This window comes from Microtus pennsylvanicus, chromosome 6 (assembly GCF_037038515.1).
Source record: "Microtus pennsylvanicus isolate mMicPen1 chromosome 6, mMicPen1.hap1, whole genome shotgun sequence".
NCBI lineage: Eukaryota > Metazoa > Chordata > Mammalia > Rodentia > Cricetidae > Microtus > Microtus pennsylvanicus.
In genome coordinates this window covers 2,299,167-2,320,679 of record NC_134584.1, presented here as the reverse complement: position 1 = coordinate 2,320,679, position 21,513 = coordinate 2,299,167, and the positions used below count along the sequence as shown (strand labels likewise).

At 58.4% G+C, this 21,513-nt stretch overlaps 3 protein-coding genes across 8 annotated transcripts; 2 read left to right on the top strand and 1 right to left on the bottom strand.

Moving 5' to 3' along the window:
• The first annotated feature begins 2,161 nt into the window (after positions 1 to 2,161).
• On the top strand, positions 2,162 to 4,109 carry LOC142852741 (neutrophil elastase). Its single transcript, XM_075977774.1, has 5 exons — positions 2,162 to 2,233; positions 2,685 to 2,841; positions 2,958 to 3,099; positions 3,475 to 3,708; positions 3,793 to 4,109. The coding sequence occupies exons 1-5, from the start codon at positions 2,170 to 2,172 to the stop codon at positions 3,991 to 3,993; spliced, it is 798 nt and encodes a 265-aa protein (XP_075833889.1). The 5' UTR covers positions 2,162 to 2,169; the 3' UTR covers positions 3,994 to 4,109.
• A 1,890-nt stretch (positions 4,110 to 5,999) lies between these two features.
• Positions 6,000 to 7,813, top strand: Cfd (complement factor D). Of its 3 annotated transcripts, none has more exons than XM_075975585.1 (5): positions 6,000 to 6,209; positions 6,669 to 6,789; positions 6,913 to 7,060; positions 7,189 to 7,446; positions 7,599 to 7,813. In XM_075975585.1, exons 1-5 carry the CDS (start codon positions 6,155 to 6,157, stop codon positions 7,758 to 7,760), a joined length of 744 nt encoding a protein of 247 aa, XP_075831700.1. In that variant the 5' UTR covers positions 6,000 to 6,154; the 3' UTR covers positions 7,761 to 7,813. The 3 variants fall into 3 exon arrangements, with proteins under 3 accessions (XP_075831700.1, XP_075831699.1, XP_075831698.1); XM_075975584.1 differs by having other exon boundaries at positions 6,010 to 6,209; positions 6,672 to 6,825; XM_075975583.1 differs by having other exon boundaries at positions 6,010 to 6,209; positions 6,669 to 6,825.
• On the bottom strand, positions 7,801 to 21,363 carry Med16 (mediator complex subunit 16). 4 transcript variants are annotated; one of them, XM_075975580.1, is made up of 15 exons: positions 21,247 to 21,363; positions 20,324 to 20,489; positions 19,920 to 20,027; positions 19,615 to 19,784; positions 17,108 to 17,539; positions 16,593 to 16,698; positions 14,912 to 15,067; positions 14,117 to 14,325; positions 13,800 to 14,006; positions 12,935 to 13,145; positions 12,356 to 12,489; positions 10,983 to 11,175; positions 10,631 to 10,847; positions 10,053 to 10,136; positions 7,801 to 9,762 (listed from the first exon to the last, which is right to left on the bottom strand). In XM_075975580.1, exons 1-15 carry the CDS (start codon positions 21,322 to 21,324, stop codon positions 9,636 to 9,638), a joined length of 2,598 nt encoding a protein of 865 aa, XP_075831695.1. In that variant the 5' UTR covers positions 21,325 to 21,363; the 3' UTR covers positions 7,801 to 9,635. The 4 variants fall into 4 exon arrangements, with proteins under 4 accessions (XP_075831695.1, XP_075831697.1, XP_075831694.1 ...); XM_075975582.1 differs by lacking the exon at positions 21,247 to 21,363 and adding an exon at positions 20,915 to 21,147; XM_075975579.1 differs by having other exon boundaries at positions 8,036 to 9,762; positions 14,117 to 14,328; positions 21,247 to 21,357.
• Positions 21,364 to 21,513: the final 150 nt, after the last annotated feature.

The window sequence follows — 21,513 nt, the reverse complement described above, 5'->3', positions numbered from 1 at the left end:
AGGCCAGAAGAGCAAGGGGCAGCCGTGGAAGCCTCGGGTTTTCCCCAGCGGCAGGGAAATGAGCTGGGGCCAGCACAGGGAGGAGGGAAAGAGGTCCCAAGCCAGCCCTGGAAGGGTGAAAGAGGGGCGGTCTCCTCACAGGGTCTTAGGAAGTGGGACTGGGCTGCTCTCTGACTTTTCTTGGTGCTGCCATTTGGTGGCGCTGTTCCGGGGCCACAGGCTTATTCTTTCTCTAACATTGCTTTGGCTTTGGGAGAGTCTCATGAAAACCAGGCTAGCCTCTAACTCCCTACAAAGCCAAAGATCCTCCTGCCTCCACCTCCCAAGTGCTGGGATGACAGGTGTGAGCAGCCACTCCGGGGCTTGATGTGCTCCAGGAGGGCAACTGCCCACTGAACCCCAGCCTCTTTTTAATCCTCCAACTCCTGGGGATGGGTCCCCAGTGTGTCACGCCGTGTGCAGACTGTTTCTTATGGAGACACTGGGGATCTGGGGACACTAAATGGAGTCAGAGAAGAGCCTGAGCTCAGAGGTGTTCCCTCGGGGCCTGGAATTCCACAGCAGAATATGAACCCGAATGCAGACCTAACCTGCACAGCATGGATGAGCACAGCATACAGGTGGTGCTCAATAAGTGTAGCTGTGGTGAGACCTGGTCTCCTGATCTTGTTTGCCCTGCCCTCCCCTCCAGGCGGCAAGGGATGGTGTATACAGCAGACACTCACTGTGTAGAAGAAAAGGAGTCGAGTTAGTGTGTATCTGGGTGAAAGAGGGCAGCTGTCCCCACTGGGGTCCCAGGCACCCTGGCCACCTGCCCATGTTCGTTGGGCTCCACCCCACCATGCCCGATCCTAGAGTTGGGACGTTGGTTTTGCAACAGCCTTGGCAGCAGCTCCTGAAAGAGATGGGAGGGAAGCTGGCCACAGAGTGGGGGAAGGGCTGGGCCCCCCGAGTCCTGTCTCCTTTGTGGGAGGGGAACCCACAGTCTGGATAGCAATTCCTTCTCACGGGTACCCAGGCATGGATGGGGTCAGATGGGAGTGAGCTCTCCACTGTGAGGAGCGACCCGCAATTTAGGGGCTGAGCTGCTGCAGTGTGAACCAGGTTAAGATGACCCGTTGTGCTGGGCATGGGCCATGCGTGGGCATGATGGCGCCACACACCTTTAGTCCCAGAGCAGGCGGATCTCTGAGAGGCCAGCCTGGGCTACGTAGTGAGACCTTTTCTCAAGCGCACACACAGACACACTCACCTGTCACTGGGTGGGTAGAGCTGCCATGTCCCTCAATTTTTCTGGTTTAAGTAAGGATCCAGCCAGCCACTCTGTCACCCCAGGAAAAAGTCAGGCTGGCACTGGCCCCTTTGAAGACCCAGCGCGCCATACGTTGCTGTTATTATCACGCCTAAGGCAAACTGAGGCAAAGGACTTGGCCTTCAGATATAAGTAGCTGGGTACAGGGCGCCAAGCTGAGCCTGGAGGGCATGCCTGCCATCCCAGCACTCAGGAGGTGGAGGCCGGGAAACTAAGAGTTTGAGGCCAGCCTGGGCTACCTGAGATCCTATTTTATTTATTTATTTATTGGGACACAATTTCTCTGTGTAGCCCTAGCCCTCATGGATCCTGCTGTAGCCCAGGCTGACCTTGAACTCACTGAGATCCACCTGCCTGCCGCTTCCCACTTGCTGGGATCAAAGGCGTGCGCCACCGCTGCCCAGTGTGAGGGTCTAGTTTTTTTTTTTTTAATATTTATTTATTTATTGTGTATACAGTGTTCAGCCTCCTTGTATGCCTACAGGCCAGAAGAGGGCACCAGACCTCATTACAGATGGTTGTGAGCCACCATGTGGTTGCTGGGAATTGAACTCAGGACCTTTGGAAGAGCAGGCAATGCTCTTAACCTCTGAGCCATCTCTCCAGCCCCGAGGGTCTAGTTTTAAAAAGGAGGAGAGAAAAGGATGGCTTGCTGAGTGTTCATTGCTATTCAATAGCAGGGATGAAGCTGATGGGGACCCCGGGGGGCACACACCTTTCCTTGTCACCCCCACCATCCTGTCCCCAGGGAGGAAGTGGGGCTGTGGCCAGCATGGGGCAATTCAACGGCCTCTGGCTGGGCTATAAGTATGGCTGTTAGGTAGGGGCATGGGAAACCATGAGAGCACAGCCTCACCATGGCCCTCAGCCGATCATCCAGCCGAACTCTGGCTCTGGTGCTGCTGTCCTTGCTCCTGGGTGGTGAGTGCGTATGGAGGCGCAGCCGCCCCACTGACCGCTTGTCTGGCTCCACTGTCTTTCCCCGGGTCCCCCAGGACTTTAGAAAGACATGGAGGTTTCTGGTGGGCAGGGCACTATCAGGAAACGGGGATTCTTTTTGTTTGTTTATTTCTCTGTGTAGTTTTGGAACCTGTCCTGGAACTCCCTCTGTATACCAGGCTGGTCTCGAACTCAGGAGATTCACTTGCCTCTGCCTCCTGAGTGCTGGCATTAAAAGTGTGTGCCACCATTGCCAGGCAAAAACAGGGGTTCTAAGCCTGGGGGAGGTGCTTGGGTCTCAAGTCCAGGAGCACCTGGGCAGGTCCTTTATCCTCTCTGCCTCAGTTTCCCTCATCAACCTTCTGAATTCTCATTAAGGGTTCATTCAAAGAACTTGGTGGCTGGGGCTCACTCTTCCTCCCTGTGTCCCTAGGTCCAGTGCTGGCCTCAGAGATTGTGGGTGGCCAGCCAGCCCAGGCCCACGCTTGGCCCTTCATGGCGTCCCTGCAACGACGTGGAGGTCACTTCTGTGGCGCTACACTCATCGCTAGAAACTTTGTCATGTCAGCAGCCCACTGTGTGAACGGCCTGTGAGTCCTGCCTCCACCACTCCCAGACCTCAGCATCCACATGGGCCAGAGTGGGGAGGTCAGATGGGGCCTCCCACCCACGTTCCTCCCCCCTTTCCCCTCTTGGCTGTCTATAGAAACTTCCGGTCGGTGCAGGTAGTCTTGGGGGCCCACAACCTCCGGAGTCGGGAACCCACTAGGCAGATCTTCTCGGTGCAGCGGGTCTTCGAGAATGGCTTCGACCCCTCACGTCTGGTGAACGACATTGTAATCATGCAGGTGAGCTTGGGAGTCCGGGAGGGTGAGCCTCGGGTGCAAAGGCTTGAGAAAAGCACAGTGCAGAAGGGTCTGGGTTGGGGGGACGGACACACCCGTGCAACTGCAGCCACCACCCCCTGACCCTGTTCCAGCTCAGGACAGTGGAGAAAAGCCGTTCTGTGGGCCAGGTGGTGAGGGTGCAGCATTCAGTCAACAAATGCCTGTATTTTTTGTGCCTCTCCACTCACTGACCCTGCGGCTCTGGGGATCCTGAGGGAACATTCGTTTCTTCCTCGAGTGCATCTTGGAGCAGGACACTAAGGAAAGTGGGGACACACAATGCCCAACGTGGCCTGTGACTCCTTCATGGTTTCTAAGTCTCTCCTCTCACCACAGCTCAATGGCTCAGCCACCATTAACATCAACGTGCAGGTGGCCCAGCTGCCTGCCCAGGGCCGTGGCGTGGATAATGGCACTTCATGCCTGGCCATGGGCTGGGGCAGGCTGGGCACAAACCGACCTTCACCCAGCGTGCTTCAACAGCTCAATGTGACGGTGGTGACAAACCTCTGCCGCCGCCGTCTGAATGTATGCACGCTGGTGCCGCGGCGGCGAGCAGGCATCTGCTTCGTGAGTGCCCAGGAGGGACTTGCCAGTGCGGGGTGTGGGCAACGGGGCCTCGAGGTCCAGTCTCTGACCTTGATGCTTCCACAGGGGGACTCTGGAGGACCTCTGGTCTGTAATGGGCTTGTCCAAGGCATTGACTCCTTTATCCGTGGGGGCTGCGGGTCTGGATTGTTCCCAGACGCCTTTGCGCCTGTGGCCGAGTTCGCAGACTGGATCAACTCCATTATCCGCGGCCATGATGACCACCCCAACACCCATCCCAGAGATCCCGAGAGTGGGACCAGCTAAGACCTGCCTGTCCTCTCCCTGCCATCAACCTCATCCATGATGACCGCCCCATACCCACCCCGGGGGACCCCGAGAGTGGGACCAGCTGATTGGCCCATCCCCTCAGCTGCTCCTGGCAGCCCTCAATAAAAGCAATGTTTCCTTGGTACACAGGATCTGGTGTCTGTTGACCATGCCACAGAATGCAGAACAGAGCCACTGCCCCGTGTGAGGGGCACCTCCTGGGGTCACTGCCTCGTGTGAGTGTGAGGGGCACCTCCTGGGGTCACTGCCTCGTGTGAGTGTGAGGGGCACCTCCTGGGGTCAGTTGCAGAGTTGCGGCAAAGTTGCAGCAAGAGGCATGTTCTCCACTTTGTACAAAAGGCTATCACTACCTGGTGGTGGTGGCGCACGCCTTAATCCCAGCTCTCGGGAGGCAGAGGCAGGCGGAACTCTGTGAGTTCGAGGTCAGCCTGGTCTACAAGAGCTAGTTCCAGGACAGGCTCTAAAGCTACAGAGAAACCCTGTCTTGAAAGAAGAAAAAAAAAAAAAGGTTATCACTGAGACACTGAGATGAACGTTGTGGGTTTCTGTTCCTAAAACCCACATTCAGCTAGGTCTCAGCACTCAAGAGGAGGCAGAGGCAGGAGGATTGCCATGAGTTTAAGAACAGCCTGGCCTACACAGTGAGACCCTGTCTCAAAACACATAGAGGGGCTGGAGAGGTGACTCAGCAGTGCCTGGGTTCCCACATGGTGGTTCACAACTACCTATAGCTCCCGTTCCATTCCAGGGGCCTCCACATCCTCCTCTGGACTCTGTGGGCACCAGGCATGCGATGCACCCCCCATACACATAATTAAGAACAATAAGGACTGTGAGGTGGCAGAGTGGTGAAGGTGCCCATCCCGGGAAGCGCATGGTGGAGGGAGACTCCTGTGAGCTGCCACACAGCACGTGGGACATCTAAATAAACAAAGCATGCAGATAAAATGAGAAGTAATCCGCTTCCCATTAGACTGTCTTCTGTCCCACCCACCCTCCTCCCCTACCCCACCCCTACTAGGGCAGGCCTCCAAGTGTGTGGAGGCTCAGAGTTGTTTGCTGAAGTGTGTCCTATTGGCCTGACCCTGGGTGGTAGCCAATTTTTTTTTTAATTTCTCAGGTTTCTTTTTGCACAATCTGGATTCTGTCCTAAAAGGCTTCTGATTTTGTTTTGTTTTGCTTTTGAGACAGGGTCTCACTCTGTAGTCCAGGCTGGCCTCGAACTCACAGAGATCCTCCTAACTCTGCCTTCCAAGTGCTGGGGTTGAAAGCCTCAGGCACCAGGTGGCTTCTGATTTTAATAAAGCAGACTCCTGGGGTTCTGATATCACATCTACAACACTAAGTTACCCCCAAAGAGAGAACTTACTGCTCTGAGAGGAACTGGTTTGCGGACCCTCCAAGCCCCCCACCTCCTCCCTCCACTCCGGAATCCACCCTAGGGATTAGCAGAGGGGTGGACTGTGACCTAGACACGGCCAGTCAGACCTTGATTAACATGAGGGTCAGATTTTCCAGTGAGGGTCCCTGCACCGCGACAGGGAGCAGCCTGGACAGGGAGCAGCCTGGACAGGGAGCAGCCTGGGCGAGAAAGGCAAAGGATGCCTGGGATTAGGTCATACCTGAAGACAAAATCCATAGGATTTTCCTTTCCATTTCCTTCCCGCCATGCTACTGAGGTGTGGGCCCCTCATGGCCACAGGAATGTTCCCTGCCCCCACCGACAAACAACCTCTTTCCAAGTTGGAGGAGGAAGTGTGGGAGGGTAAAAAGATGGAGACATGTTCGCCAGCTGGCCTCCTGCCGCTGCTGTCGCAACAGACACCATGCTGGAAGGACAGTTACTGGGCCAGGGTGCTGGGTGGTCCAGCCTCCTACCCATCCCAAGTGCTGTCACCTTCAGGATGGGCACTGGCCAGGGTCCCAGGCAGGAGGGAGAGGAAGGATCCCCGTGCACATCGAAGATTTATATAAGCAGTCCGAGAAGGGCCACACACTCAAATCTGAAAGAGTAGATTCCCAGTTCCCTAGTTGGCTCTCTGCCCAAGAGGCAGACTGGGGGCGGGAGGCACCTGCCCCATAAAATAGACCCCGAGGACCGGCGCCTGGGTCAGCATCTGGACTCATTAGCGTCAGAATGCAAAGTTCTGTGTGGCTCGTGGTTCTGGTGGTCCTGCGGGCGGCTGAATGTGGTGAGTGGTTCAGAGAGGGACAGCTGGATGCAGTCACACACACCAGTCTGCAGTCGGAGCCTCCTGGACTCTGAGCTTTCACCAACAGCAGGACTCTGAATCTGAAACCTGTAGGCTTTATAGAATTAAAGAACTAGAATTCACCTTGGGGCCAGTGAGAAGGCTCAGTTGGTAAAGGGGCTGGTGGCCAAGCCGGAAGACCCCAATTTGATCTCCTGAACCCGCATGGTGGAAGAAGAGATGGGATTCCCTGCGAGCTGTCTTCCAGCTACCACAGGTTCACTGTGGTCTTGAAGGGTGTGCACCCACCCACCAGGCTTCTGAGTTTGCAGCATCTCGAAGTGTATTTTACAGAGATGGATGGGGTTCTGGATCTGGAGCAAACGGGAGGGGGGAGGTGGTGTCTGGCGTCTCTCTGGGTGCAGCCCAGACTAATCATAGTGCACCCACCTTCCTCAGCAGCGCAGCCCCGAGGCCGGATCCTGGGTGGCCAGGAGGCCAAGGCTCATACTTGGCCCTACATAGCTTCGGTGCAGGTGAACGGAACACACGTGTGCGGTGGCACCCTGGTGGATGAGCGGTGGGTGCTGAGTGCTGCGCACTGCATGGACGGAGTGTGAGTGGTGGGGGTGGAGGAAGGGAGGGGATTGGGCCTCCAGAGGGTGGGACGTGGATCTGAGGTGGGCACTCGTCATGTCCCCAGGACCACGAATGAGATTGTGCAAGTGTTCCTGGGTGCCCACTCCCTGTCGATGCCTGAACCCTCTAAGCGGCTGTACGACGTGCAAGGTGCAGTGCGTCACCCGGGCAGCCGGTCCGACCGCATTGAGGACGACCTTCTCCTCTTGCAAGTGAGGAAACTGGGTCCTTCCTACCCCTGGGTTCCACTCAGGGTCTAGCCTCGACCCTTCCTCCTGCACCTCCAGTCTATTTCCCAGCCCTGACCCCTACCATGACATTACTCTTCTTCCACCCTTAGCTGTCCCAGAATGTCTCACTGGGCCCCTACGTGCACCCTCTGCCCTTGCAACGCGAGGACAGAGACTTGCCCCCCGGAACACTCTGCCATGTGGCCGGTTGGGGTGTGGTCAGCCACGCAGGGCGAAGGCCCGACGTCCTGCAAACCCTGACAGTGCCAATCATGGACCGGAACACCTGCAATCAGCGCGTGCATCACGACGGGGCCGTCACCAAAAACATGATATGTGCAGAGAGCAACCGCAGGGACACCTGCAGGGTGAGTGGCAAGCGTGGGTGGAACCCGAGGGTCTGCAGAGGCCAGCGAGGAGCGTGGCTTGCAGGAAGAGTGGGGTTCAGGAGCCCTGGAGCTACAGGGAGCCAGTGGCTTGGCTATTGGGCGGGAACGTCACTTGCGGCCCCACCCCACAGGGAGACTCCGGTGGCCCTCTGGTGTGCAGAAACACGGTCGAGGGTATTGTCGCGTGGGGCTCGCGAGTCTGTGGAAACCGCAAGAAGCCGGGCGTCTTTACCCGCGTGTCGACCTACATAGATTGGATCGAAAACGTCAGGAATGGTAACTTGACGATCTGAGAGGACCTCGGAGACACGTGTCTCACAATAAATGCATCTGTCTAAGCCCAGTTAGTCTTTATTGACTGCCTGCTGCGCGCGCACACACCCGGGAGGCTTAAGACAGGTAGTTCCGCCGGGCGGTGGTGGCGCACGCCTTGAATCCCAGCACTTGGGAGGCAGAGGCAGGCGGATCTCTGTGAGTTCGAGACCAGCCTGGTCTACAAGAGCTAGTTCCAGGACAGGCTCCAAAACCACAGAGAAACCCTGTCTCAAAAAAAAAAAAAAAAAGACAGGTAGTTCCGTGTTCAGCCACACGGAGGCGCGCGTGCTCTTTCAGGGAACCGTGGGGCCGGGCCCACTCCTACCCCACAGAGGTCAGACATCACTGCCAAGATGCTCTGAAGTTGACATAAACACTATAAGGGGAAACTGAGGCACAGAGAGGCCATAAACAAAGGCTGGATTCCGACCCAGAGCCCACACTGAATCGTTGAGGAGGGAGTCAGTGATTTCTGCAGTGCCACATGGGCTGAAGAGCTGTGGAATCAGCACCCCAGGTCCCCTGCGGGTGACAACGGGCAGAACCCAGAGTCAAGCCCCATGCCTTTCTCCCTGGAGGACAGATACTGAGACAACGACAGTCCCTTGGCCTCCCGTAGGTATTGGAGACTGAGCATCTGAGAGGTGATGTCACTCAGGACCTTGCTGGTAATGGCAGTAGAACTGGAGCCTGGGCCTGAATTTTGGTTCTGCCAGGCAGGTTCATCTTTATGAACAAGCACTTACACAGTAGGTGTGCCCTCCCCAGGCTCCAGCAGAGGGGTGGGCACAGGCATAGGCAAGCCCCAGTTGTGTCTCCTCAGGAGGCTAGCATTTCAATGCCATTTATCCCACAATCCCAGGGTGCTTCACATCCTGAGACACCCGTCTTTCAGCTGCTCCTTGCAGTTTCCCCACATGGCTTGGAATCCACTAACATGGCCAGCACTGCAGAGAAAGGATGTGAGCAGGCTGGTGAGGAGGAAGGGAACTTACACACGGGATGGCTGGTCACCCCAGTGGCCATGCTCCCGGCCACGGGAAGTCAAGGATGGCTAGAGCAAGGCCAACACGCCCCACGCCATGCTGCTGGCTTCTGCTGGCAGAAGCAGTACCCTAGGGCCAGCAGTGGCCATCACGGGATGTCACAAAACCCTGAAGGGGACACACTGGTCTCCTAGGCTCTTCTGGATGTACAGTGTTCTAGGGCGAAATGGGAGCACTGCCTGCTATCCTAGCACTCAGGAAGGAGAGACAGGAGGACCAGGAGTTCAAGGTTATCCCCAACTATATAGGTTCCAGGTTGGGGGTCCCCACCAGGTCCAGGCCCTGCTACCGTGTCTGGCTATGGCTGCATTCACAGGTTGTGTTGGAGCATGGTGAGCTGGAGCCAGGGCTTGAACACAGCTCTCCCCAGGCTGGGCCACGTGTGTGCCACTGGCCTGCACTCTCTGCTCCACAGGGGCCAGGGGGAAAACAACAAAACCAATTACCCAGCTCCATGAGGCCGGGACCTGGTTGCCAGTGACTGCAGGGGCAGATGCTATGGGGAGACTGAAGGCCGGACCCTGGGGACCAAGAGCAAAGGCTGCCAGAAACCAGATGAGAGGCAGTGGGGAGGGGAGCCCGCTAGGGCACACCTGTGGGCAAGAGTGGGGGGGATTGTGGTGATAAATGGGCCTGGACGACAAGAGAACTTTATTGGGCCCACCTTCCGCTCCTATAGGCCTAAAAGGGAAACTGAGGACGACATCCCCAACCTGGACAGGGACGTATGGACTGCGGACCTTTTGAAGGGTGGACACAGACCAACTCCTTCAAGCTCTGTGTGTGGCCTGGGTGTGACCATGGGGCTCAGGGACAGCTGAGGGGCACTCTCCGCCACAGCCCCCCACACAGGCAGTTCTTGATCCAGCGCTGCTCCCACTGTCTCACGGCTGTCGTCTTGTTGGGTGACCTCAGCATGGTGACACAGCCACACCTGGGGAGCAGGGGCTGCTGACACTTGCCCTCCCACCACCCTGCCCGCCTCTGCCTGCAGGGATGCAAGCAGGCAAGGAGGTACATCCCAAACCACACCCCAGGTACGACACAGACTACCAAGGAGGTGCACCCCAAACCACACCCCAGGTACGACACAGACTACCAAGGAGGTGCACCCCAAACCACACCCCAGGTACGACACAGACTACCAAGGAGGTGCACCCCAAACCACACCCCAGGTACCAGACTACCAAGGGTCTCCTGAAGCTGCCTGGCCGCAGACCTCACCTGGTACAGGCTTTGCACTCCTCGGTTGGGTAAGCGCCCAGGTGAAGCCTCCGGAGGTGGTCGATCTTGGGCTGGCCAGGGGCCCTGGGGATGAGAGGGAGTAGGGAGACATTGGCTTCTGGTGTATGACCCTGAGGCTCAACTGTAAGAAACAAGAGCTGATGGCCATTTCCTGGTGAGCTAGGACCAAAGTTTCTCTAGAAACCTTCCAAGCATGGCTGAATATGGGTTGATGGGAGCAGAGGCCTCACTGTGTGATGGGCACAGCAAACCCTCTCCCGGTGGTGAGAGCTGGCCTGGTCCACCCGGTGGGAGCTGCACTGCAGCCTCCACAAACCAGAGAGTGGGAAGGAAATGAACTCTACCCCCAGAGCTGTGCACTCAGCGCTGGAGGCAGGAGGACCAGCGCTCAAGATCACGTTCCTCCCACGGAGTCTGAAGCAAGCCCGGGCTCCACTGGACAAAACCAAACACCTTTTCGCACACAGCAAAGGTCGAACACAAAGTTCTCACTGGGGCAGAGACCCAATGAGAGACCCTGTGGGGTGGAGACCGAGGTGGGTGGGCAGCAGGCACACCTGGCAAGGCCGTCTAACTGCAGGGTGGAGGAGCTGCTGGGCAGGGTGGGCGCCCTGCCAAAGCGCAGGCGCAGGGGTTGTTTGGGCTGCAGGCGGCTGACCAGGCCATCGCTGGCGGGAAGCCAGTCCAGGTTGGGGACCAGCAGCTGGCTGGGCAGCAGGCAGCACTCATCCACCAAGCCCTCGTCAGGTTCACTGGCTGGGCCCTCATCACGGCCTACAGGGAGGGGTCGGAAGTCACTGCACTGAACAGCCTTCCCCAGAGGCCACTTCGTCACCCACACGGCACTGGGGCAGCCTCCCAGGGTCCTGCCCTCTGACGGGATGGTCTTTTGGTAGGAGGATGTCTCACAGCAAATCCACAGCTTGGTGAGCAGCCGGAAGAGCAGGGACATGCTGTCCTGGGTGTCCGAGGTGGCCGTGTAGACGGGCAGGCAGCTGGGCTTCAGCAGGCCCCAGATGCGGATGACAACCATCAACTCCCGCAGCATGCCCAGCGAGGCGCCATCGCGCAGGAAGCTGTGCCCTGGCCTCAGCGGGGAGCCCTGTGGTGGGGACACTATGTGAAGTCTGGGACAGTGTGGCCTTTACCACAAGGGGTACAGTAGGCACAGAGCCGGGGGAGGCCAGAACTGCGCTCAGTGCCCTACAGACCAACAGTGGCTCACAAGTGACCAACCAGTCCAGTGTCTGTGGTGCTGGCAGGGACCTGGTGGACACCAACCCAGACAAGCATAGCTGTCTTAACCTTCCACAGAACCTAGGAAGCCAGGGGTTGATCTGTGACAGACAGGGAGGAGGAGTCACTGGCTCTGGGGCCAGGAGCCGCCCTAAGCAAAGCTGCCTCAGCAAAAGGCTAGGACACAGTGGCCTCTCAAAAACACAGGCTGGAGCAGGGAGACCAGAGGGGAAGCTGAGGGGCGGGGGGGGGGGGGGGGGGGGGGGCTCACGTGGTTGGGCAGGCTGGCTTGGGGTGCGCAGGGGCTCACGTGGTTGGGCAGGCTGGCTGGGGGTGGGGGGGGCTCACGTGGTTGGGCAGGCTGGCTGGGGGCCTGGGGGGCCTCACCTGGTTGGGCAGGCTGGCTGGGGGTGTGGGGGGCTCACCTGGTTGGGCAGGCTGGCTGGGGGTGTGGGGGGCTCACCTGGTTGGGCAGGCTGGCTGGGGGCCTGGGGGGGCTCACCTGGTTGGGCAGGCTGGCAGGGGGTGTGGGGGGCTCACCTGGTTGGGCAGGCTGGCTGGGGGTGTGGGGGGCTCACCTGGTTGGGCAGGCTGGCTGGGGGTGTGGGGGGCTCACCTGGTTGGGCAGGCTGGCTGGGGGCCGGGGGGGGGGCTCACCTGGTTGGGCAGGCTGGCAGGGGGTGTGGGGGGCTCACCTGGTTGGGCAGGCTGGCTGGGGGTGTGGGGGGCTCACCTGGTTGGGCAGGCTGGCTGGGGGCCGGGGGGGGCTCACCTGGTTGGGCAGGCTGGCTGGGGGTGTGGGGGGCTCACCTGGTTGGGCAGGCTGGCTGGGGGCCGGGGGGGGCTCACCTGGTTGGGCAGGCTGGCTGGGGGCCTGGGGGGGGCTCACCTGGTTGGGCAGGCTGGCTGGGGGCCTGGGGGGGGCTCACCTGGTTGGGCAGGCTGGCTGGGGGCCTGGGGGGGGTCACCTGGTTGGGCAGGCTGGCTGGGGGCCTGGGGGGGTCACCTGGTTGGGCAGGCTGGCTGGGGGCCTGGGGGGGGCTCACCTGGTTGGGCAGGCTGACCAGGAGGTAGAGCACGAAGTCCCCTACCCACTGCAGCAGCTGTTGCAGAGCCTGCAGAGTGTTCATGTCCAGGACAAACTCCTCTGTCTTCAGGTTGATCATGACCTTGTCGATGTCTGTGGGGACAGTACCGGGTGGTCAGGGAGATGGCCACAGGCCACGGGTCCCAGGGCGGGGCAGGGTCCTGCCCATGTGAGGTGGCGGGAAGTCACCACCGCAGCCGTGCAGGAAGCAGCATCACACCGCTGTGAAAGAGCACAAGGAAGAGCCTGGCTCCAGTGTGAGATGCTTCGTGACAGGACCTGGCCCAGTCCAGGCTGGCCAGGCTTTGTAGCCGAGGATGACATTCAGCCATCTTTGTGCTCCACCACACCTGGTTTACACAGGACAGGTGTTTTACCACCAAGCCATGCCTTAAACCCAAGAACATTAATGATATGAAGACTGCACAGGGCTGGGCTCTGGTGCAGGGTTGGGCCCCTCTCCAGCACCTACCTCGATTATGATTAAATGGTCACCATGGTCCTTGCCCTTTCCAGACAGGGAAGGCCAAACACTCACCCACATCGGTGATCTTGGCACAGATCTCAGCCAGGCGGTCCCCAGGGCTCTTGTCAGGGGTGTTGAGGAAGTGGGGACGCAGCAGTGACTTGAGGGTGGACGTGATGGCCATGAGGAACAGTTTGGTGTGGTAGTCACACACACGTGCCACCGTGCAGGGCGACAGCTTGCACAGCGAGGCCTTCATGGCCAGGATCCGGGTGGAGAGGACCTGGGGGGGGGGCACAGTCGTGAGTGGAAGGTCTGGCAGGCTGGGGCTCACACTGAAGGCCTAGAGCATGGGACAGTGGGAAAAGAGCCACTTGCCAGGCAACTGGAAGCAGGTGGGTCCTCTCCCTGGGCTTCCCTCTTTGTGATTCAGTGTCCCCGGCACTGTGAGGACACCCACTAGCAAGGGTGACAGTGGCCAGTTATGAGTCCCCACACTTTGCTATGCTCCCCGGTCTTCCCTGACCGCTTCATTCTGAGGCAATGTCTTGCTCTGTAGCCTAGACTGACCCCAAAATCATGATCCTCCTGCCTCAGTTTCTGGAATGCTGGGCCCACAGGCTTATACCCCCCTCCCACACTCTCGCAGCCTAGTCACATTGAGAGTCACCCTCTGTGAATGGCCGTCGGCTCTCCCCTTGCCCTGGTGGCTAGTGGCCAAGGCCTCTGGCAGCCCATGTAGTCCCGTGACGCCCACCTTTGACCAGTTCCACGGAAGAACAGTGTAGACAGACCTCTGAGCTTGGGGGAATGAGGATAAAGGGGTGATTCGAGCTACTCCCCAGGATCACTGACTGACGGGCGCTGCTAGGCCCTGGGCCCTACCCACAACCCCATAGGGGAGGCAGTAGGAGGGACGTTTTCGGGTGAGACCCACCTGCTGCAGGGCGGGCTTCTGGCGCGTGTACTCCTCATGCAGCCGCTCCACCAGGCTCTGCACCATGCTGGGTTGCACGTGCAGCAAGATGTCCCACCAGTCGTAGCCGGTCACCATGCAGTACTCCAGCAGGAACAACAGGTGCTGCAGGGCCAGCTTGGGCTCCAGCGGGTGGCCCAGCGACGGAGAGATACGCAGCATGCTGAGCTGGGAGGAGGCTGTGCTGAGGGGACACTGCCTACCCAGCCTCCCCTCCTCAACCTGCCCTCCCCACCCCTCACCAACCACCCCTCCACCCTCCTGGTCTGGGCACTCACCTTCCCGTGGTTGTCAATGCCCACCAGGGCCAGTGACGTCCAGGACAGCTGCATGGCTTTGAAGTGTATGGCTGGGCCTGTGGTACGGGGGCGCTTCAGGGCGGGCTCATCCAGCGAGCGTGGGGCAGAGCTGTAGAGCACGGCCATGGTCTGCAGCGACAGCCGATGCACCACGTGCACACTGCCGTCCTGGAAGGCCAGCGCCAGGCCTGCTGGTGCAGGAGTGTGGTCAGGGCGGGGCGGGCAGCAGCTGCCTTCCCTGTCTCCCATAGTGACCTCAAGAACCAGAGAGCCCCCCGGCTCTGTCCCAGGGTCCTCCTTAGGCTTGGTCATCGCCCCCATCTCTAGGGCACTCTCCCGTCACTTGGGAGAGAGCAGGAGAATAAGGACCTAGATGCGCAGAGGAACTCCATCTCACAGCTGAGCAGCTGAGATAGCACGTGACTGACTTACAGGATCCCAGCCCTGGACCGTATATATACTCTGGTGATTTTATGTGTCTGTCTCTGCAAAAGGGTTCTACCCCATGTTCCCAACTCACTGTCAATTAGCCATAGCTCTTTACATGTGAAGGGCACAGCTTTCTGGTAACTGGCTACAGCTGTAACCATGTTAATCAGCTACAGTTCTTTACACACTAAGGAACGCAGCTCTGGGGCGACATATCAAGGAGCGCAGCTATCTGGCAGTTTCGGGACCTAGATTCTGAGGGACAGTCCACACTCCCACAGCACTCAGAACCCACCTTCCCATCCCAGGTCCAGGAGCTGGGGGGTGCTCCTGGGCCTAACATACCGAGGCCGGGATAGAACTGGGTGTCGCTGGCCACCTTGAGGTCCGTGTTGGTGAGAGAGATGGGCAGTTTGGGCAGTGCCACCGCTGATACGCGGTCCAGGTCGTTGGTGGCCGACAGGATCCGCCACTTGAGGATCATGGGCTGTTTGTCACCGACTGGACAGTGGGGACAGGAAAAGAGGGTGTGGGAGATGCACAGAAAGACCACCTCAGGGCGGCAGGGTGACTCCTGTCCGATCAGAGCACTTCTCCTCCCCTCCAGCCAGGTGACCTGAGGACCAGTAGGAGCAATCCAAGGATTTTTCTTGTTTTCTTTGAAACAGGGTCTCATGGAGCCCACAGTGGCCTTGACCCCTCTACTGACCCTCTTGCCCCCAGCTCCTTGGTGCTGAGATGACAGGCACTCCCCACTATGTCCAGGTCACTGCTGGAGATGGAGCCCAGCCCCCAAGTGCTCTGGCTTGGAAGGGTTATCTATACGCCAGTCTCCATCTGTGAGACCAGTCCTGACTCCACAGAGAGCACCAGCAGGTGTCACTCCCAAAGGACACTGAGGCCAGAGCGGCTACAGCCTCGTGTTTAAAGTGGTCAGGGCACCCTGCACTGAAGTCTGCCCTCACAAGGGAGTCAGGAAGCAGAGGTGGAGGCAGGAGGACAGCTGACAGGGCTACAGAGCCCAGGACTTTTCTCAAAACCCAAACAAGTCAGTGACCAATGGCAGCCAGTGGTCCCTGCCACAGACACCTCCTGTCACCATAGTCACCAAGCCTCAGCCTGGCTGCCAGGCACCACCCACTGGGTAGGAGAACTAGGCCCTGGGCCAGATGCACAGCAGGCGGCATGCTCTAGGGATGAGCAGAAAAGGTTCAGTGGGCATGTGTGGCGGGTGAGGGCCTAGTGCGTGTGGCCCTGCCCGGCCAGACTGCGGTGACTCACAGCCCTCTGCAGGAAGCACAGCGGGATGCCATTCACATTTAATCACTCGCTGGCCACAAAGGGCAGTTTGCGGAACTGCAGAAAGGCCTCTTGACACAACTTCATTAGGCCTCCAATTAGGTCCTCCAGCCACCGTCAGAGCCACCAGGAGTCCATTAGCGCTCTGCCCGCTCCCTCTCACCTTCCTGTCTGTACTGGGGACGGCCATGCCAGGGCAGCCTCAGGGAAGGAAGGTGCCCATCTGTAAGCAAGCGTGGGTGTGGGTGTGGGAGACCACGGAGGGTTACAGGAGGTGCTCTGAGGTGAGCTGGTACCACCAGCCTCCTCTCTGAACTGGGGTTCGCAGAGTGTCTTGACTAGGGGGCCTTGCATCCCACTCTAGCCAGGAAGACAACAGCCTCCTGGGCTGTGCAGTTCATCTCAGTGAACTAACAGGGATCAGGAGGCCGAGGTGGGCGCAGTTCTGTGCATTCAAGGCCAGCCAGGGACACACAAAGACCCTGTCTCTCTCTCTCCCTCTCTCCCTTTTTTTTTTCTTTTGGTTTTTCAAGACAGGGTTTCCTTGTGTAGCGATGGCTGTCCTGGAACTCATGCTGTAGACTAGGCTGGCCTCAAACTCACAGAGCTCCGCCTGCCTCTGCCTCCCGAGTGCTGGGATTAAAGGCGTGCGCCACTGCCGCCCGGATAAGACCCTGTCTTGAGATAAACCCCCAGATCCCACAAGGTGAGGAACCCAGAGACTGACCCGCAGGCGAGATCTGCTGGAAGATGTTGTTCACAGGCAGGCCCTCCTTCCGCAGGGACCAGCACTCCACCAGGCTGCTGCTCTGGCTGGACGCACACAGGAGCACCTGGGGGAGTCAGTGAGGACAGGGTTCACACTGACTGTCAGCACAAGATTGCAGGGCCTTCAAGAAGGGGGGGCTCCTGAATTCACAGACGCAGTGGGAACTCAGTGGGAAGAGAGCCCCAAAGATGGGACAGGACATATTCTAAGTCAGGCAGAGGGGACTCGTGAGAGGGACTCAAACTGAGGACCCTGACTGGGCACTTGCCTAGACCATCCAGAGCCTGATTTCATCTTGGGGTTGTGAGGCAGGACAGCGAGAGGCAGAAACTGTCCTAGCTCTGAAGGTGGAGAAAGGGGCCCAGAGATGTAGGGCCTCAGGGCCCTACAATGGGCCACCAGCAGGGACCCTCCCTGCCCCACCAGCTCCCTGTCAGATTCTGCCCCCAGGCTGGGGATGAAACCTCGCTTACCTGCTCAGACATATCTCGAGCCAGGAACTTGAGGTGTGTGATGGCGGGGAACCTGTCCTTGCGGTTGGGGTCGGTGGTGCAGCGCATGAACAAGGAGGGCAGGATCTCCGTGTCAATGCGGCACTTCTCGCTCACCACGCTCACGCACACCTTATAGAACTTCACGGGTGACGCGCTGCTGCCATCTGCAGCAGCCACCACAATGTTCCCGCCACCCGTGAAGGCGATGTCGGCCAGTGCCACCCGGCCACGCAGCCGACACAGGCTCTCTGTGGATGTCAGCACCTGCCCGCTTGGCTTCAGCAGGGACACAGTCACCAGGCCACTGACTGTCACTGCAATCCAACCCTCCATGGGCTTGCCACCAAACAGCGTGAGTGATGGAGAGAATTTTACACGTGAGAACTTCTCCCCGAAGCTAGAGGCACCTGACTGGAGGAGGGAGGAAGGGCTTGCTCAGACCCTTGGGGTCCACATTCGCTGATCCCCACAAGCCCAGAGCACTGCACCACGGGGCCTTCTAACTCTCGGTCTCCTCTTCTGTAATGTGCTAGCAGTGACATTTTTCTCTGGGCATCAAACTTGGCCCTGAAGTTTCTCTGTTGTGACCTGAAGGCGCAGTCTCCGCCTGTGCTGCAGAGGCAGCAGCTGGGGCCACGGACACTGCCGGTGCAGTGCTGTGCAGTGCTGCCTCAGCGCCAGTCTCTCTTGTCCTCGCGTCTGGAGGTCCACACTGGGGTCGTTTACACACAAAATGTACCTTGTTTACTTGAGACAGGGTATATACAGCCCAGGCGAGACTCGAAGTTATGATCCTCCTGCCTCAGCCTTCCAAGTGCAGAAATGACAGGCATGCACTACCATGACGAGCGCAATAAAACTCTTTTTACGTTAACTTTATAAGTTAATATAAGACTTATAGCCAGGCTCACTATTTATATAGTGGTGCACTCCTTTAATCCCAGAACTTGGAGGTAGAAGCAGGAGGATCTCTGAGTTTGAGACCAGGCTGGGCTACAGAGTGAGTTCCAGGACAGCCAGGGCTACTCAGAGAAACTCTGTCTCAAAAAACTGGGGAAAAACAAAATTTATTGTCTTTTATGTGTCTGAGTGTTCTCACACCACACGAGTGAGGTTTCCATGGAGGTCAGAAGAGAGTGTTGGATCCGTGGAGCTTGTGTTACACATGGCTGGGAGCCACCATGTGGGTGCTGGGAATATAACCCAGGTCCTTTGCAGGGGCAGCCTGTGCTCTAACCACTGAGCCACCTCTCCAGTCCCTACATTGAATTTGTGAGATAGAGTATCAATGTTCGGCCCTGGTTGGCCTGGGACTGGCTATGTAGATCAGATTGGCCTCAAGCTCAGAGAGGGCTATTTGCCTCCTGAGTGCTGGGTTGGTCTGTGTCTCTAGGTCCAGCCTTGTTATTTATTTATTTATTTATTTATTTTTGAGGCAGGGTGTAGCCCTGGCTGTCCTGAAACTTGCTCTGCAAAGCAGACCAGACTGGCCTTGGACTCTGAGATCCGCCTCTCAGATGCTGGGAATTAAAGGTGTGCGCCACCACCACCTGGCCCACTCAATCTTTTTTGTATAGAGTTGTATTGGGTGGGTGCTGTGGAATATGACTTTAACTGCCGTGTCACAGTTGTTTATATCTGTTTGACCTTGCCTGCCTAAGGCTCCTGATTTATTTAGTAAAAAGAGAGGGGGCGGGGTAGGCGGGATCTAGTCTAGGTAAATCTGGACAGAGAAGGAGGGAGAAGGAGGGAAATGACGCCTGGGGCCAACTAGGCAGTGAGGAAAGTAGGCCCTGCAGGATGAAAGCAGGTTTTGAAAGCCGGAGGCTGAAATAAGTTCTAAGAGCTAGTGGGACATGTCTACACTAAGGCCAAGTGTTAGTAATCAATAAGTCTCCACGTCATGATTTGGGAGCTGGCTGGTGTTAGTAATTAATAAATCTCCACACCATGATTTGGGAGCTGGCTCGTGGCCCAAGAAAGCCTGTGACAGGTGGGCGTGGCCTCAGCAGGCACAGCGGGGCTACTGGGCCCCGTGGAGCTGCACAATCGTGGCACCAAGGCCTAGCCGTGCTCCCTTCCTCACAGGCGGCCACCTCCCCTGCTCTACTGAAGAAACGGATTCTCAGAGTCCAACTCTGCTGGTGTCCATTTCTCTCTCATGCTGAAGGCCAGCGTACACACGGACAGGGAATTCTGGGTCACCACTAAACCAAGGCTGACTGGGGTCTGAAGGCCACATGGCGGCCATCTGTAAAATGGGATGTCACTGACACAGCTGTCTGTTAAACAAGGTCAAGGAGCCATCAGCGAACAGGGAGGCTGGGGGGATAAGAGCAGCAGTTAAGTCTGTGTTCGCGGGACAGGAGCTCAGGTATCCCACTGCGAACAGGGCAGCATGAGCTGGGCTTGGAGCCCGACAGGATGCTGACGGCGGGTACTCGCTCCTCCACCCCGTGCCCCTCCATCCGCAGTGGGTCTCTCACCTTCTCCACGTGCAGCGCCAGCTTCACACCGTTGTGCAGCCATGACAGAGCCACAATGGGGTCCCCCTCCACCTGGCTGCCCACGGAGCTCTCCCAGCTGTTGGCCAAGTGGTCAGCCATGCTCCAACATTTGATCCGTCCGTCAGCATCGGCCGACAGGAGCCGGGAGCCTGTGGTGACAGAGCTGCATCAGGAGCCCTCCTGATGGACACGTCGACTCTGGACTCCCAGCGGGCCCCCTGGCCTGGAGAAGGCAGTCCGTGGTGCTCAGGGCTCGGCACCAACAGCAAACCTGGCAGCCTCACCTGACTGGTCCCATTCCAGGCAGGTGATGGCCTCACTGTGGCCAGAGTTGACGGAGTGCACTTCCCAGGGATGCTCCGTGTCTAGGATATGGATCATGTGTGTCAGGTCTGCAATGGATGGAGAGCAGGTAAGGTCAGTGTGGCTCACAGTACCCCGTTTCACCTCTCCCTGGGAGCTCCTGCTCCTCTACGCTGCTAATCCCGTGGGCAGGGTTATCCAGAGCGACCACAACGTCCCCTTCCGGGGCACCAGCACTAGAGCTCTCTAAACCCTCTAACTCGTAACAGAGAGCCTGGCTCTGCCATCGCGAGCCTTTCAAACTGGGTCACACGTGTACGGAAATCTGAGATCAACACCTGGCACAGCCCACCTACATGGCCGGGTGAAGGGGACGGACACTCACCCTGGTCGTCATTTCGGAGGTCCGTGGTGAAGGCGATGAGGTTCCTGCAGGACCAGGCACAGGCCAGGGGCAGCGACGGGCAGTACGTGCTCTTGGCCCACTTCTCCCACTCACACACGTAGGCCAGGTCCATCATGCCCACCGCACCCAGCACGGTCCCTGGCTCCTGGGAACAAGGAAAACCCCAAGACCCCAACTAAAGTGAGTCTAGGCCACTGAAGCCCGAGTCCTGCTATAAACGCCGGGCCTAAAGTCACCCCTCCCTACCCACCTATCACCCGCCCAGATCTCAGCCCGAGCTTAGCCTCCAAAAGCACTAAGCACCCCCCATAACCAGGCCCCACCCTACTCCTTCAAGTCTGGGCCTCAACCTACACTCCAAGTTTAGGCCCTACGCCCCGCCCCCGCCTAGTAGCTCAGGCCACGCCCCCTACAAGTTAGCACCCGAGGCTGCGTCCCAAGACCTAAGTCTTAAACCACGCCTCTCCCAAGCTTCTGAAGTTGCACCCACTGCTTCTGAAACCCTAGGTGCCGCCGCCAAACCAACTACCGGCGACGGACCCTCTTAGCTATGGTTATCGGGCCACGCACCCCTCCATCAGCATCAGGCCGACAGACCACGCCCACACCCCATTTAAACGCCGCTCCTTATACCACGCCCCCTCGAGCAGCCTCATTTCCTCAGGCCACGCCCCTGTCCCGCAGTCTCTGGTTGGCTGGTGCTCTCAGGCTCCGCCCCTCCGCTCGGGCCGCGCCCCCTCCGCAGCCTCGCAGCCGCAGGCTTCCCCACCATCTGCTACCCAGCAGGCTTTGCTCCTACGCCCGCCCTCTGACCCTGCAGGCTCCGCCCCTCGGCCTTCCGCTCGCCAGCCTCACACGGATTGCGCCAGCCACGCGTTCAGCGGCCTGCACGTCGCACTGACCTGTCCACCTCGAGCGCTCAGTCGGCCGGGCGGTCGCGGTGCACACTCGCCCCACCGCCCGGGATCCGGCGCCGCCATCTCTTGGACCGCGCCGGCCCCCTCGCACAGACTTCTGGGAAAGCCGTGGCTCCGCTCCTACCCTGTTAATTTGCATATAGCAATTCCTAGTATCCATTGCGACTCTTTGTGTGATAGAAGACAAATCATCTCTCATTTCTGATCACTGGCTACATCTTACATGATAACGTTTAGTTTTATACAGGGGAA